Source organism: Suncus etruscus, chromosome 7 (genome assembly GCF_024139225.1).
Source record: "Suncus etruscus isolate mSunEtr1 chromosome 7, mSunEtr1.pri.cur, whole genome shotgun sequence".
In the NCBI taxonomy this organism is placed as follows: Eukaryota; Metazoa; Chordata; class Mammalia; order Eulipotyphla; family Soricidae; genus Suncus; species Suncus etruscus.
This window is the reverse complement of record NC_064854.1, coordinates 95,942,370-95,959,062: the sequence shown is the minus strand read 5'-3', so window position 1 is coordinate 95,959,062 and position 16,693 is coordinate 95,942,370. Positions and strand designations below refer to the sequence as shown.

The 16,693-nt window shown below is 40.8% G+C and overlaps 1 protein-coding gene across 1 annotated transcript in view; it reads left to right on the top strand.

The window, feature by feature from the left end:
• LOC126013683 (multidrug and toxin extrusion protein 1-like) overlaps nucleotides 1–16,693 on the top strand; it is a 34,718-nt gene that overhangs the window by 15,974 nt on the left and 2,051 nt on the right. The window contains exons 7-16 of the mRNA XM_049776869.1: nucleotides 2,188–2,285; nucleotides 2,544–2,641; nucleotides 2,745–2,858; nucleotides 2,931–2,998; nucleotides 6,485–6,593; nucleotides 6,703–6,778; nucleotides 8,684–8,753; nucleotides 9,038–9,170; nucleotides 13,978–14,072; nucleotides 15,734–15,812. Of these exons, the coding sequence (XP_049632826.1) occupies nucleotides 2,188–2,285; nucleotides 2,544–2,641; nucleotides 2,745–2,858; nucleotides 2,931–2,998; nucleotides 6,485–6,593; nucleotides 6,703–6,778; nucleotides 8,684–8,753; nucleotides 9,038–9,170; nucleotides 13,978–14,072; nucleotides 15,734–15,812 (940 nt within the window). The remainder of the gene's footprint in view (nucleotides 1–2,187; nucleotides 2,286–2,543; nucleotides 2,642–2,744; nucleotides 2,859–2,930; nucleotides 2,999–6,484; nucleotides 6,594–6,702; nucleotides 6,779–8,683; nucleotides 8,754–9,037; nucleotides 9,171–13,977; nucleotides 14,073–15,733; nucleotides 15,813–16,693) is intronic.

The following is a 16,693-nucleotide window of genomic DNA, read 5'->3' as shown; positions in this document are numbered from 1 at the left end:
TTTTATCCCCCATCTCCTTGCCCAAACCCACATCTGATCTATTCTTGGGCCTTATAAGTACCATCTGCTCCTCTTCATCTTCTACATTACTGCCTTTGTTCATCTTTATTCATCCTTTCTTCCCCATATTACTCCAGTAGGGGCTTTTTTATTATTGTTGTTAGTGGAGGGCAGTTCCCACTTGGTGCGTAAGCAGCTCAGGGTCCCTTCCCAGAAATTTTCAGCTATCTGGGTCAATGGTTCCAAACTATCTCAATAGTGCTTAGGGATCTCCGGAGCCATCCCACCAGTGCTTGGGGATCTTCAGCACTGTTCCCAGTGATACTGAGTGACTCAGTGCAATGCCATGTATCCAACTGGGGTCAATCATATGCACTATAAAAATCTTAACTCTTGTGCTCTATCTCTCCATCTTCTCCAGTAGGCTCTTAACTCATATTGCCAGCCAGACCACACTTTCTTTGTCCTATATGAAATACAAATTTAGCTGTATAACTTGTTTACTAAAAACTAACTGGAGTCTCCTGATGTAAGTGGTTGGTGAAGAAACTTCTGGTCACTCGCTCTGTGACCACCAAGATCTGAGGGACAAGCCTACATCTGGCAGCATCAGGATTCTTGACCTATACACTTAAGAGCTAAGAGAAAAGTGGATTCTCAGCGAGCAAAGGGGGAAGAGTTATCAGAAGGTTCTGGCTGATGAATTCAGGCAAAAGCAGAGGAAACCAGATCCAAACAGGGTGGACTGTGGTGCAGGGTTCACTCACTGTAGGGTTTGCATTGTTGTGAGGTTCAGTATCTTTTCTCCTTGGAAAGGGCAAAGATATTGGAAGTGTTAGATGTAGGCTGTTAGTTGAGTGATTTGTGTGAGGTTGACTTTTTCCTGTGAAAATGTCTTCAAACACTACTGCCCCCCACACACAGATGTTAAATGTTTGTTTGTTTTTTATTGACATTGTTTCAAATAGCCAAATTCTTCCTTTTATTTTGTTTGGAGGCTATGTACTCAGTAGTCTAAGAGTTACTCCTCTAGGGGCCAGAGATATAGCACAGCGGTAGGGTGTTTGCCTTGCAAACAGATGACCCAGCACCTACGGTGGTTGAATCTGGGCATTCCATATGGTCCCCCGAGCCAGCCAGGAGCAATCCTGAGTAGAGAGCCAAGAGTAACCCTGAGCACCGACTCTGGGTATGGCCCCAAAGCAAAACAAACAAACAAACAAACAAACAAAAGAGTTACTCCCCCTTTCAGAGCTTGGGGATCACTCCTGGTGGTGCTTAAGGGACTCAGTGGAGCCAGACAGTATCAGGACTCTGGCAAACAGCCAAATTCTTTACAGTCTATGATTTTAGAAAACCAAACTTCCAAACATCTGGAGTCAGTCAAAGGAAAGTATGACAGGCTAGGAAGAAGGCCTGCAGGACTGGAGCTCATGCTTTTGCATGTAGGAGAACTGGGTTTAGTCCCTGAGCACCACTATACATAACTAAAAACAAATAACAACAAAAGACAAAACAAAGAAAGAGGATGAGGTAACATCTCCCACTCTCCTGTTAGTATCAGACCATGTGTGGTATTTTTTTCCTCCTTGATCCACTGTAATTTTACTCTCATGCCTTAAATCTTTCTTTGGAGAAGACAAAGAGAGTGAATCAAGTCCTTTCTACACTTTGATTTCATAAGATCCTATGAGTTTCAGGTTTGGTCTAGAAAGTGCCCACTAGGGCCAGAGAGATAGTACAGTGGGTAAGTTACTTGCCTTACATGAGGTTGAGCCCTGATTCAATCCCCAGTATTCCATATGGTCGCCTGAGCCCTCCAGGAGTAATTCCTGAGTGTAAAGCTAGGAATAAATCTCTGAGCATCACTGGATGGGGCCAAAAAATTTTAAAGAATAAAGTGCCCACTATTCAATATGGAAATAACTTGTTTGTGCTTTTCAATCCCTGATAATTCTTGCATTCATGTAGATGAACCAGATATTTACTTTTCTCTGAATATGGCCTTCGCACTCCAGAAAGGAGGAGGTTGGGGGGGGGACATGGAGTAGAAGTGAAGAGCAGTGAACAAGGGCCCCACAGACAGAATCATCTAACGATGCAGCCCAGTGAGAGTCTCATCTGTATTTGAATCAAGAAAGTAGTTCCAGGGTTCTCAAATATAGCATGTGTCTCACCTCCTTTCAGGGAATCATATTGCCTCAGATCATCACTGGAATTGCAGCTAACCTTATCAACGCCCTCACCAACTATCTGTTCCTCCACCAAATGCACCTCAGTGTTATGTGAGTTCTGCTAATTCCTGGGATGGGGAGAAGAACTGAACGGCACTTCTGGGGGGTGGAGGGGGGCAGTAGGAATGTGGAACTTTTGGCTAGTCATTGTGCTCATGTCCTGTCTTCTCGAGCTACACCAAGGAGTGTAACGCTGCTCTAGAAAGATAACGTGGGACATGGAGCAAGAATGGGGCCTCACATCTGAGCCCAATAGGATGGAGGAAGGTGGAGAAAGACCCTGTCCCACAGTGGGTTCTTTCTCCTCAGGGGCTCAGCACTGGCAAATACCATTTCCCAGTTCATCCTGGCCTTGTTCCTCTTCTTCTACATCCTTGGGAAAAAACTGTATCAAGCTACCTGGGGAGGTAAATGTGCTTCTAATTTTTCAGCTTGGATGTGGGTTTTGTCCCAGGTTAAAGTCCAGCCTGATGACTGGATGTGTTGCCAATGCCTGTGTCCTGCTTGCAGGTTGGTCTCTTGAGTGCCTGCAGGACTGGGCCTCCTTCCTCCACCTGGCCATTCCCAGTATGCTTATGCTATGCATAGAGTGGTGGGCCTACGAGATTGGGAGCTTCCTGAGTGGTGAGTGTGGGAGGAGAGGGTGATGGTGGCTGGAGATGGAAATAACTCATGTCGACTCTTGGTTTCCACCAGGTATCCTCGGCATGGTGGAGCTGGGAGCCCAGTCAGTTGTGTATGAGCTGGCTGTTATTGTGTACATGGTGAGTGTCTGAGAGCTTCTATGGACAGGTGCTAGCTATTTCACTTGAAAAAATGCTCAAAAGACGCAGTATAGAATCTCAGAACATCACTAACTTCTGGAATGATCTCCTAAAAGTACAGTTTTTATCCAAGAAGCTTAGGTGTCATGTCCTTTAGTGGGGGCTGGGGACAAAGAATAACACAGAAGAGGAGCTGTTGCAATAGTGCAGTGGGTAGAGTGTTTGCCTTGCTGACCCAAATTTGATTCCCCGGCACCATTTATGATCTTCCAGCACCAGCACCACCAGGAGTGATGCCTCAACACACAGCCAGGACTAAGTCCTGAGCACTGTCAGATGTGGCCCCAAACCAAAACCCAAACCAAAAATAAAAGAACTCTGCCAACCCCACAATGACTTGTTCCTAGCTACTTCTCTTTTCTTACATAGTTCAAATCAGAAACATTGGATTTCCTTGCCACATTTTCTAAGTATGAAGACTCTTTTCTGGCTACCACATCTGGAGGACAGGTGGGGCATCCATCAGTGGAGGACAGTGCTGGGTACTTCAATAAGGAGCCCCGCTGCTTATATATCCACTCAGTTCTCTCAGAACTTTATAGCAGGATCTTGATGACAGCCACACGCTTACTTCTTCACCAAAGCCAAAAGGCAGAAGAAAACCAAATGTCCTGGATAGACCAAACGGGGTCTGTCCTTGCAATGGACTATCATTTAGTCTTGGAAGAAAGAGAATGGAGGTACAGAACTCCAATAATTTGAGGTTTTCTTCTGACCTTGTTTCTGTGAAAATATCAACTGGATATTCTGAAGGGCTTTCTTCTATAGTAAGAACAACTTTCAAGTTAAAAAAAAAAGTAAGAAAGGGGCCAGAGAGGTAAGAAGTCTGCCTTGCAAGCCCTAGCCTAGGACAGATCACGGTTCAATCACCCTGCATCCCATATGGTCCCCCAAGCCAGGGGTAATTTCTGAGTGCATAGCCAGAAGTAACCCCTGATGTCAAATGGGTGTGCTCCCCCCAAAAAAAAACCAAAACAAAACAAGGAAATAAAGTAAGAAAGGGAACAAAAGTTTTTTTATAATGTGGAAAAAGCAGCACATATAACTCGACACCTTAGATCTCCCCATTCAGGCTGCTTACACACACACACACACACACACACACACACACACACACACACATTATATAATATACCTCTTATATGTATAGATATACATTTGTGTGAAGAGGTTTGGGTTACATCCAGTGGTACTCAGGGCATACACTTGGATCTGCTCAGAGGTGCTTTGGAGAGATTTGGGGATCATGTGGTGCCAGGCATTAAACCAGGGTCAATGTGAAGTAAGTGCCTTAATCCTTGTACTCACTCTGGCCAAAGTGGTTATATTTTAAAAGTAAAAACAGTAAATACAACTTTCCTTAAGAATCATTCTATTTAGGTCTTGTTTCATTGAAACAGGTCAAAGGAAACTTCTAATGATGGAAGTTCTGTGTATATTTTTTGTTTTCCTATCTTCAAAAAAAATGTTCTATTTGTAATTTCAACACTTTATATTTAACATATATTTTATTTTTTATTTGCATTTTTATGCCCTGGGGTCACACCAGTTTATAATCAGCACCTATATATAACCAACACTCCCTTCTTTCTTTCCTTCCTTCTTTCCTTTTTTCCTTTCTCTCTATAGTCAAATACCAGCAAATTTTTCAGAAGATGTTCTTTGTAATTATTTTTCTCTTAGAATTATAGTGCTGTGCCTCTTAAATGCCCTTTAACATAAATGGATCCTCAACCTTTCCTTAGCTTTATTTTTTGTTGTTGTTGCCAGATTCTTCCTTCTTCTCTCCCTCCCTCCCTCTCTCCCACCCTCACTCCCTCCCTCCTTCCCTCCTTCCTTCCTTCCTTCCTTTCTTTCTTTTTTTTTTCCTTTTCTTTTCTTTTTCTACAACTGGTGATACTCAGGGGTTACTCCTAGCTCTGCATTTAGGAATTAGCCTTGTTCTTAGTCATTCTGATTAGATGGAAAAATTTTATGTTTAAATGAGTGATAGTTCTTTTTTCTTTATTAATATTAGATTCTTAGTAGTAAATTTAAGCTAATAGTGATAACTAATTTTTAGTGAATACTAACTACATATGAGATGACTATTTGTTCCTATTTGTTGTAATACTATTATAAGTGATTAGCTTGTATTGGCTCATTAATTATCTACAATAGTCAACAAGTTAGGGCTATTTTGTTTTGTTTTGATTTGATTATGTGATTGTACATCACACAAGGTTATACTCAGGGCTTACTCCTGACTCTGTACTCAGGGATCATTACTTGGTCACTCCTTGGTGCTCAGGGGGCCATATGTGTTGCTGGGGACTGAAGCAGTACTATCTCTCTGACCCCAATAAGATAGGTTATATTACAAGATCCCTTCTACAGATAAAATATCAGAGATGGAGCAAGGCTTTGTGAACTCCTGGAGGACACACCACTGAGGGGTGGCCAAGAGAGGATTTGAACCCAGGAAGACTGGCTTTTGTATCCTTGTGCCAGTGACATGACTCAAAAGGGCTAGATTTTGTGATTTGTATGCCAGAATGTCAGGTTCCATCTACAGCACTCCATGATCCCTAAAGCTGCTGGGAGATTCCCCCTAACAAGTGGGAGGAGGCCTGGAGTGATGGCAAAGCTGGCAGGGCATTTGCCTTGCATGTGACAGACCTGAGGTCAATCCTTAGCATCCCATCTGGTCCCCTGAATCTGCCAGGAGTAATTTCTGAGTGCAGAGCCAGGAGTAACCCCTGTGTGACCCCAAAATAAACAAACAAAAAACACATACCCCAAAAAGAAAAAAATAAACAAAACAGAAATCCCAAACCAACCCAAAGTGCCATTTCCTAACCATATTAGCATATCCCCACCCTCACTGAAGGGCAGCCCTGGGCAATCTTGGTATACTCTTTGTCTTTCTAAGTGCACCCTCTCATTCCAAGAGGGGAATGTGATTGTGTAAGGTCATCTTACCCACAGACACAAGATGGAAATAGGGTGCAGTGATGTCACAGCCTGGGATTCCAGGCTCCACACTAGTATAGGGGCCCCACTAGTCATAGGAGGTGTTGCAAGTAAAACATTTCAATTTTATCACTATATATTTTATTTCAAATGAGATCTGATATAGGGGCTGGAGAGATAGCACAACAGTAAGACATTTGCCTTGCACATGGCCAACCGAGGATGGACCTGGTTTCTATTTCTGGCATCCCATATGGTCCCCCAAGCCTACCAGGAGTAATTTTTGCATACAGGAGTAATCCTTGTAACACCTCTGGGTATGGCCCCAAAACAAAAACAAAACAAAACAAAAAAGATATGACATATCTCTTCTATTATGTATGCTGGGGAATGTGTAGGGGAGACCTCCAAGGCAGGGCAACCCCTTGGATTCGCTGTCACTCTGTTTCATTGTGAGTTTCCTGTCCTCCTTAGATCCCAACAGGCTTCAGCGTGGCTGCCAGCGTCCGTGTGGGGAATGCACTGGGTGCGGGGAACATCGAACAGGCCAAGAGGTCCTCGGCGGTTGCCCTGGTCATCACAGGTGCTTAGATTCCTTGGCCCATGGTAGTCTGTGCTCCTAAAACCCAGGTTCTGGTTCCTAACCATCCCTCTCTTTTCACTGTGCTGTTTATTTGCCATTTTGCTTCCAGAACTCTTCGCTGTAACCTTATGTGTCCTGATGTTAAGCTGTAAGGATCTTGTGGGGTACATTTTCACAACTGACAAGTGAGTGCTGGTTTATTCTTGAAAAGTGAATATGTAGGGAAGAAACAATTGAGTGGGTGCTGTGTCTAGTCATGCTGGGGTTATTGCATATTGGGAGAGTGAGGGTGTTCTCTGAGTCATTTGTAAGATCAGAGAAACTTGATTGCTGTTACTTGGGAAAAAGTGATTGGAAACGGTAACTAATGTATAATCTAGAATGACAATTTAATAGTTTTTGGTGTCATAATGTACTTCTAGTCATCAAGATGTTCTTGTGTTATTTTTTTGGGTCTTCCAAGCAGTGCTCAGGAACCTACAATGATTCTTAAAAAATTGAGCCTTTTATTCTATGCATGCACCTAATCCTGCAGTGCTACTCAGGCACTTTGAGGCCTTGGAGGTCATTGTACAGGTACCTTCAGAACTTCACCCTGTAATGTTCAAGTGCCTTAACTTTTGTATTATCTCTCCAGCCCCTCAAGTATTTTAAAGAAAACATTACTGGTTTCTTTCTTTTTATATATATATACATTACTGGTTTCATTTTTAGCTAATTTTGTTATTCTCAATGACGAAAAGAACCATCTTGGTATCACAGAATTGACCCCCAAGAATGCATCTCAGAAAGTGTGCTGTTTTATAGTGATTGCATAATATATTAATCAGTCTAACTTGAAGTTAAACTCACCGCCGCTGGGATTGACCACAAGCACAATCCTGGGAGAAACACTCTGCTCCATAGGGTGTGACGAAAAATACAAACTGGCAAAAAATTGGGCCAGAGAAATAGTACAGGGCCAAGGCACTTGCTCTGCAAGTTTAGTTTAGTTGCTGGCACCACATATAGTTCCCAGAGCTTCTCAGGAATAAATCCTGAGTAATGCCTGGTGTGGCCCCCAAAACAAAATTAAATAATGAAAGAAAATGTATTAAAAAATTTAAAAACAGGGCCCAGCAAGATAGCACAGCGGCATTTGCCTTGCAAGCAGCCGATCCAGGACCTAAGGTGGTTGGTTCGAATCCCGGTGTCCCATATGGTCGTCCGTGCCTGCCAGAAGCTATTTCTGAGCAGACAGCCAGGAGTAACCCCTGAGCACCGCCAGGTGTGCCCCCCCCCAAAAAAAATACCAAAAAAAAATTTAAAAACAAAAATCTCAGAGAATACCAAAGGACAAGATTATAAAGTTTCAAAATATAAATATTTATAAAAAGGGCTAGACTATTATAATGTGCAGAAAAAGGAAAACTCCCACATTCTGTTTATGAAGTGAATAGAACACTGGCACTAACATTCAACAGAGATAGACATCCAAAAGGGAAAGAAAACCACAGATAAATCTTAATATATCAAGTTTAAAATTCAAATTAAAAAATAAAATAGCAGTAAGCAGAATTAATATGTACATTAAAATAATATATTTTGAATGAAGTTAAGAATGAGAATATATATATATATATATTAGATAGGATATCCTGTTGCAGAACATATGGTCCTCCTGGCTTGGATGACTGGCATCCTATATGGAACCTTGAGCCCTGACAGGAGGGATCCTTCATTGCAGTCAGGTCTAAGCCAAAGCATTGATGGGTGTAGCCCCTGCACAAACAAAAAAGAGTGTCACTATAATCCAGTTTTAAATTGGGGATTCAGGGAGCACAGAGTCATTTGATTTTATTGTTAAAGTAGTATTTTATTGCTGTAGTATGAAGTAGACTGTTTTCTCCAAAAGTGGTAATACAGCATGGAGTTGCTTTCTGCTATAGACCAAGACACAATAGGTTTGTTCATGAATAGGATTCCTGTGAGCATTTGTGACTTTCTTTGTTTAGGTTTAGAAACTGACTGTGTGCACCCAGGACCTGCATGGTTCTATGTTTTTAACACACATTTGTCTCCCAGAACCATGTGTTTTATCTTTCAAACAGAGAAATTATTACTCTAGTTGCCCAGGTGGTTCCTATCTATGCTGTTTCCCACCTCTTCGATGGCCTTGCTGTGAGTATTATGCTATATGCCCTTAAATTCTTACCACCTATATGTTCCCTTAAACTCTTACCATCTATATGTTTCTCTCATTAATGATGCATTAAAGCAAAGAGGGCTGGGCAATGGAGGTAACATTGAATATTTTTCATATTCACCTACACAAGCACTTTACAAGATCATTACTTTCCAAGTAATGATTTTCATTTCCAAAGTCCAAGAGTTGTGGGATGGGTCACAGCTGGGATGGGAATCATCTGTATTCCTCACACTAATGTAATTTTATTTACCTGCAGTGCACAAGTGGTGGCATTCTGAGGGGAAGTGGAAATCAGAAGGTTGGAGCCATAGTTAATGCCATTGGGTATTATGTTGTTGGTCTTCCTATTGGAATTTCACTGATGTTTGCAGCCAAACTAGGAGTGATTGGTAAGCTTCAACCATGGGAAGCTAGGCAAAATCAGTCAGTAGCCCCAGACTAGACTTGACTGCAGGGCTCAAAGGTTTTTTCTAATACTCGTCCCTGAAATTGAAACTTTCCCAAGTTCCCTTGGGCTTGTATGAGAGAGCCCCAAAGTTACCTGTTCATTCCTCTCTGCACACTTATATAGTAGAACCCACCACGATGCTCTCGCTACTCTTCTATCTATCCTGTGTTGTCAGTTTTTCACTTCTTCAAAGTTAGTGGCAACAAGGATGATTGAGGAAACACTTGGGACTATGACTTAGTGACCCCGGTTTTGTCCTTCAGGAACAGCCCTTGTATGGTGCCTTCGGTGGAGCAACAGATTAATTGAGCCCCTCATAAACAAGTTAGTTGAGAGAGTTTGAAATGAGGCAGCATTAAATGTAGAAAGCCTCTCTGTGGTTCTTACACAACTTCTGGCAGTAGCCAAAGTAACCTTAAAGAATAGAGGCTCTGAGGACCTAGAGCAGAGGTCTTGTGGAGGGAACAGCTAGGGACCTTCTGTGTCTTCTGGGTTTTGACACAGGAGTTGGGTGAATGTATATGATAGCTCAGTGGAAGGTGGATTGACATGGCCTTTTCTTCATTCCCTTTCTGTATTAGTAGGAAGGAGCCTAATCCTCAGTATTTGAAATGAATGATCAGAACTAATATTGAAAAATGTGGGGAAACTGAGGTTTAATTTCTAAAATAATAAATTGGAATATTTTTGCAGTTCACAAATGATCATATTAAAGCCAAAATACATTATTTTTGGGTAGAGTAGTGATTGACTTGAGGATGGTTGTATTTTTATCCACAGGAGCTTGGCAGTCTCAGAGGAGGTGAGAAGCTATGTGATACCTAGGTTGAACTTCACATCTAGAGTGTTCCATTATATTGCACATTTTTTTCTTAAGCTCAATATTTTAATGGAAAACATAGGAGAAGTTCAAAGAATAGAACTGCCAAGGCAAAGTTCACTGAACTTGTGTCAGGGTACAAAAATGAGTTGGCTAAGTTTCTGGATATTATTTATATTTTTAATTTATATTTGGATTTTAATAACTTTATACCTAAGAAGAATAGTAGCAGAATCTACTTAAAACATATAGATTGAGGAGACATAGTACAATTGGTAGGATGCTTGCCTTACATTAAGTTGACCCAGATTTGATCCCAGGCATAATTTATAGTCTCTTGAGCCCACCAGAATTTATTCTTGAGTGCTGAGCCCAGAGCAAGTTCTGAACATCACCAAGTGTGGTCCAAAAACCAACCAACCAACTAAACAAACAAAAATATATATATTTATTTATATGTATATATATAAATTTCAAATTATATAATATATATACATATATATATAAAACTTTTATGTCCCAAGCATAGGTCCCAAATGGAGGCCCTGCCAAAGCCTCCTCACTTAGTAGAAAACCAAAGTATAACTACTATTGGCACTATTTTGTAGATAACCAAAGTATATCTCTCTTTGCAAAGCAGAAGGAGGTAAAACTGACTTAAAAGAAATGCTAGAAACTCTTAGAGGCTGAGGACTCTGGGAGAAACCTGCAATCAAGCCCTGCTACCTACCTCTTAGAAAAGATACAGTGAGGGGACAGAGAAATAATACTGTGGCCATGTGGCCAGAGGATTTGCTTTGCAGGCAGCCAATCCTTGTTTGATCCCTATTACCTTATATGGTTTCCAGAACTTTGTGCTGAGACAAGAATAAACTCTGAGCACCACTGCATATGACCTCAAAACTAAAATGAAATGAAAAATAAGAGAAGGCACAGGCTCTCTCTTTTTTTGTTTTGTGAGAAGTTCACAATGGAGTGAGTGAATAAGAGAGAGAGAGAGAGAGAGAGAGAGAGAGAGAGAGAACAGGTTTTTCTTAAAATTGAACAAAATTGAACAATTTTGTTCAAAACCAAATGTTTCCCTGAGTAGGCACTAAAGTTTTAGTCATTCCTTCAAAAAGTGGTGAAGCCTTTTAGAAAAGGAAATAGGCAAGCAAATAAGAGGAACACAACAGGGGCTTGAAGAGTAAACCATGAAAATTTCCATCTTGTAAAGTTCACTGCCAAAATCTTTTCCTAGAATGGAAGAGGTTGTCTAGAGCAGACCCAAAGCTATGAGGAGCCACTCTGGCACCTGAGGAAATAGCCCCTTATGTGCATTTTATATTACACTTACATCTGCAGTTGATGACTATCATTATGCACATAGGGATCTCACAGAGCAGAAAAGGAATTATAGGCCAAAGTAATTTAGACCCAATGGTTCCAACTTAGGGTGGAAGAATGAGAGAATCTATGGGTTGACCCTGCGCCAGAGTAGGAAGGGTGCTTGCCTCACAGAGCCTGATCCAGGTTTGATCCCCATGCACCTTATATGGTCCCTTGAACTTGCTAGGTGTGGCCCCAAAACAAAACAAAGATTCAATGAAGCACTTTATTTTTAGAAAAAATTTTGCAATCTATTTTGTATCAATAAATATTTACTCATTCTATTTGTAAAATCTTATTCCTCTCTCCCCATTTTTTTCCTTTAAGGCTTCTCTTAAGTAAACAATTTTGTTCAAAACCAAATGTTTCCCTGAGTAGACACTAAAGGTCTAGTCATTCCTTCAAAAAGTGGTGAAAGCCTTTTAGAAAGACGGGTGCAAGAAGTCAGATTGTCATGAGTGCTTCAAAAAGAAAAAAGAGTTTCTTTGGGAAGAGAAAAGGATTTGGAAGAGGACCAGGAATGCTGGTGAAGGCCAGTAGGCATGTAAGGCCTATGCGCCAATATATTTAATTGTGTTCCCTTTGACATAGCCACCTCTAAATGCAGACCTAATAAATTTGCACTTACTGGTGCAGACTGATAGTTCAGTGGATAGGATGCTAAACTTGTTTGCAACTGACCCAGATTTGATCCCCAGCATTCCATGTGGTACTCAGAGCATGTCTGGAGTGATCCCTGAGCACAAAACCAGGACTAAGCCAAGTGTGGCTCAAAAACAAACATAAAAAGCAATACATTTGCACTTCTGGCAATGGAAACTCTCAGCACCATTAATGCAAGTGAATGCTGGTCCCACAGAAGCTTACAGATCTAAGAGGCTTATAGGACCTATGCCTGTGTTATAGTCTGTGAGTCTTCAGTGACAAATGATACATATCACAATACAAAACAAAAAACTCGAAGAGAGCAATACAGGATGAAAAGAATGCTATTATTCTGCCAAGGATGCCAAACAAATGGGAACTACTGACAAAAGCCATGTGCCAAACTAAAGAAGTAGTCCAAGAGTTCAGTGAAGAGTGGAATCAGATGCAGAAAGATAAAAGGAGCTGGGATGGGTTTCCATCTGACTGAAGATTAAGGTCCATGATGATAGTCTGAATTGGCTTCTATGATTAACTAGTAAAACAAACAGTCACTCACTTAGAAAAGTCAAGATTCTGGGTTTGCTGTAGAGAAGAAAATAAAGGGATAGTTATGTGTGCTATTGTTGGAAGAGCAAACAAAGGAAAAGGTCCACTGTTGTCCTGAATGGAGGCTATTTATTGGCAGAGCTGGTGCAGGGCCTGGGGCTCCTGTGTGATTAGTTAGAGGCAGGTAGTTTTCTCTGCTTGTCCTTGACTTAAAAGAAGGAATGATGGGCCGGGTAGGTGGCGCTGGAGGTAAGGTATCTGCCTTGCAAGTGCTAGCCAAGGAAGGACCGCGGTTCGATCCCCCGGCGTCCCATATGGTCCCCCCAAGCCAGGGGCGATTTCTGAGCGCTTAGCCAGGAGTAACCCCTGAGCGTCAAACGGGTGTGGCCCAAAAACCAAAAAAAAAAAAAAAAAGAAGGAATGATGTTAGGAAAGCTGTTACTTTTTGATCAAGTTCTGTCCATGTTGTGTTATTATTGCAGAACTTTTTATCCTAGAATTATCTATTGAGATGGCTATCTGGCTTCTTACAAGTCTGAAATAAAACAGGCTGGCTTTTCTGTTGTTGTAGCTTGTAGATAAGAGGTGGGTTTCCTGGGCAGAGGTTATAGTCCTGTGTGAGTGATTTAGAACAAAATTGCAGTCCTCTATAAGGTCTTATCACTATTTATTTGTATAGGTAGTCTCTCCTGGATCTCATTAGAATTTCTTATTCTGCTATCTGCTCACTGTTGCTTCCTCCCTGATCCCCAAAGAAGCCCTTGGGGTCTCCCCAAATGTGAGTTCCATAGAAGCTTATTAGGTTGAGTTTGTATGGTATTTTGGGGCCTCCAAGTCATTCCTTATTGCTATTTAAAGACAACCTCTCTTTTCTTGTCCTTTAGTCATCGCTGAGGGATAACTTTGCCCTGGAGTTTGTAGCACACTATCTGTGGCCAAAGCAAGTGAGATTGAGCAGGAAGCACTCTAAACATTTTAGTCCCCTTTTGGAAATTTAAAAAGGCACAATGGTTATAATTAAATAATTATTTTTCTTAATAGCCATGATGACTTCACTCTAGACCACAAAGGCCAAAAGGTAATAATAGTAATAATAATAATAATAATAATAATAAAAGTATTATGATCACAAAGGCCAAATATGACCTCTGGCTACTCTGATATCTAGACTCTGAAAGTGGCTTCCGGAAATACTGAACATCCAGAATTTTCTGGAAACCAAAGTAGAGCACAGGTTAGAGAGGTTTCTGGTTCACTAGAGCACTTCATCTCAGTCTGAGTGAAATATTCAAAGGCCTAAGACATTCCCTGGGCATGGCTAGTTTTAATCACTGGATTAACCCATATGATGTATTTCCACTGATAGGTCTGTGGGCAGGAATCATCATCTGCGCCATCTCTCAAGCCGTGTGTTTTCTAGGCTTTATTTTGCGGCTAAATTGGAAAAAAGCCTGCCAACAGGTAACTATGCTCATTGTTATCTCGGTCAAAGTCTCTTCTAAAACACAAACCGAATTAGTTTCGACTATCTTTCTCATTTTGGAACTTTCTTTGCTCTTTCGTTGCAGTCTCTTTTTTGTTATTTTTGTCTCTGGTTTTGTTTTGGGTCCACATCTAGTGACACTCAGTGCTTGCTTCTGGCTCTGTGCTCAGGGAACACGCCAGGAGAACTTAGAAAGTACTAAAAATTTGAACCAGAATCAGTCGCATGCAAGACAAGTACTTGCCTTACCTCCTGTACTCTCTGTCCCATATTGTTTTAACTGGATTTAACTCTGACAACACTGGCTATACCCATCTCCCTTAGTGTCTTCATTGAATAGAAAAGTTAGAGTTTACTTTTTTCCAGTCATCTCTTGTGCCTGAAACTTTTGTGCCTGAAAACCAATAGAGTAAGATTTAGAATCTATAGAGTAAGATGAAATTCTCCTATTTATAATTTTCAAGTATTTCTTAAGATGTTCATGAATCTCAAATTTTCTAGGGTGAGGTCTGACAATTAAGAGTAAATAAAGGAGGGGCCGGCGAGGTGGGGCTAGAGGTAAGGTGTCTGCCTTGCAAGCGCTAGCCAAGGAAGGACCGCTCTTCGATCCCCCCCCATCCCATATGGTCCCCCCAAGCCAGGGGCGATTTCTGAGCGCTTAGCCAGGAGTAACCCCTGAGCATCAAACGTGTGTGGCCCAAAAAACAAAACAAAACAAAACAAAAAAAGAGTAAATAAAGGAGATGAAGGAAAGAGAAGGAAGATCTTACTTCCTGTCTTCTCCCTCATCTTGTGCTTTTACATCCAACCTTCCTGCCTCTGACCCCCTGAACCTATGTCAATCTTTACAAAGATGATTCTATTCTATACCTGGAACTTAAAAAGACCCAGTGTTAACATGTGAATTAAAGAAAATAGCCTGGGTGAAGGAAGTTAGAGGAAGTGATCAGGAAGGGGAAACAGAAAGAAAAGGGAGGGGCCAGGTCACGTTCGGATAGTCTTACACATTCTAATTTGCATATGTGATAGGATTGGTCATCCTCCAGGTCTCTTTTACATAAGGGCCTATAAGATCATTTTACAAACCAGCATAAGGACGTGTGCTATCTAATTGGTCATCCGAATCACTCACAGTCATTTACATATACAACCAATTACCTGAGTGTATCCAATCAAATAGCAGAAACAAGGGTGGGATACATAATTTACTGCCAGTGGCCTAAGGGCAAGCTAGAAGTGGTGAAGAGAAAGCAGAAAAAGGGATAGTAACTGGGGATACTGTCTGTGATGCTGAAGTTTCTGTTTCAGTGGCTGCTACAGTGTGATATATATATATATATATAAATATGAATATATAATATACTTTTTCTTAAATTATAATATATAACTAAATAATATATATTCTTATCATTCTTATAACCTTATAATTATAGTATGTAATTATATATTTATATATAAGAATATATATGAGTTGTTAAATAACAGAGCTGTAGCACAGAATACCTGTGAGGTTTGGCATGCTACTCTTATACATTGTCTATAGAAGATAACCTAGAGCAAGTCATACTAGCTATAACAGGAGGTCCAAATCAGGTGCCTTAATGACACTGTGGATTTACTGTGAGTTTCCTTTTTTTAGGCTCTGGTACATGCCAATTTGAAAGGCAACATGGCCGAAGATGGAACTTCTCCTCTTTCTCAGGACTCCATTTGCACAGGTATAATACAGCAGCTTTCATAACAGATCTATCTAGGTGGCCCTGGAGAGACATACTGTAAAATACAACTAGGTTTTCTACTGGTAATTTCTATTTTAAATAGGGCAACAATCTTTTGGAAACAAAGGACATTTGAAGTAAACAGACTTGGAATTACTTTTCATTTTTAAATTTGAGACATTAGTGTACTGTTGTTTGGTTTTTTGGTCTTTAGTTTTTGATTTTTGAGCCATAGTCTGGGATGCTTATAACCTAACTCTCCACTCAGGAATCATTCCTGGACTCAGAGAACCATATAAAATGTGGGGGATGGAATCCAGGTCAGTCATGTGCAGGGTGAATGCTCTACCTGCTGTGCTATTATTACCCAGCCCCTACACACATGCACTTTAAGAAAATAAATGTCTTGGTCATTGTTCTGATACCTGCCTTGCAAATGTATTTATCTTTTTCCTTCTGTTTATTTAGTGTTTCTCCCACCTTCCCAGTTCTTGAGCATTATCTACTCACAATGACTGTTTATCTCTTTATAAGGAAATACTTCTGAGTTCATAGATTGATTTTTAAATAGCCAATAGTGATAAATTCTAAAGTTTTGGGTTTGTTTGTTTTTTTGTTTTTCAAATTCTCATCTATTCGGTCTCCTTGTATCTGGCATTCTTTGTGTTCTAACAGTATTTAAATTGTAGTAAACCAGAGCATTCTGGATTAAGGATTAAGGCTTCACTCTTTCTGGGGCCAATCCTGGTTCCATCACTGGTACTAGGTTTGGTCCCCTTAACAGAGCCAGGAGCACTCCTGAGCACTAAATCAGGAATTGTCCCTGAAAACCACCAGTGTGCCTCCCTTCTCTCAAATTTCGTTTTTGGAAGTAATGCTAA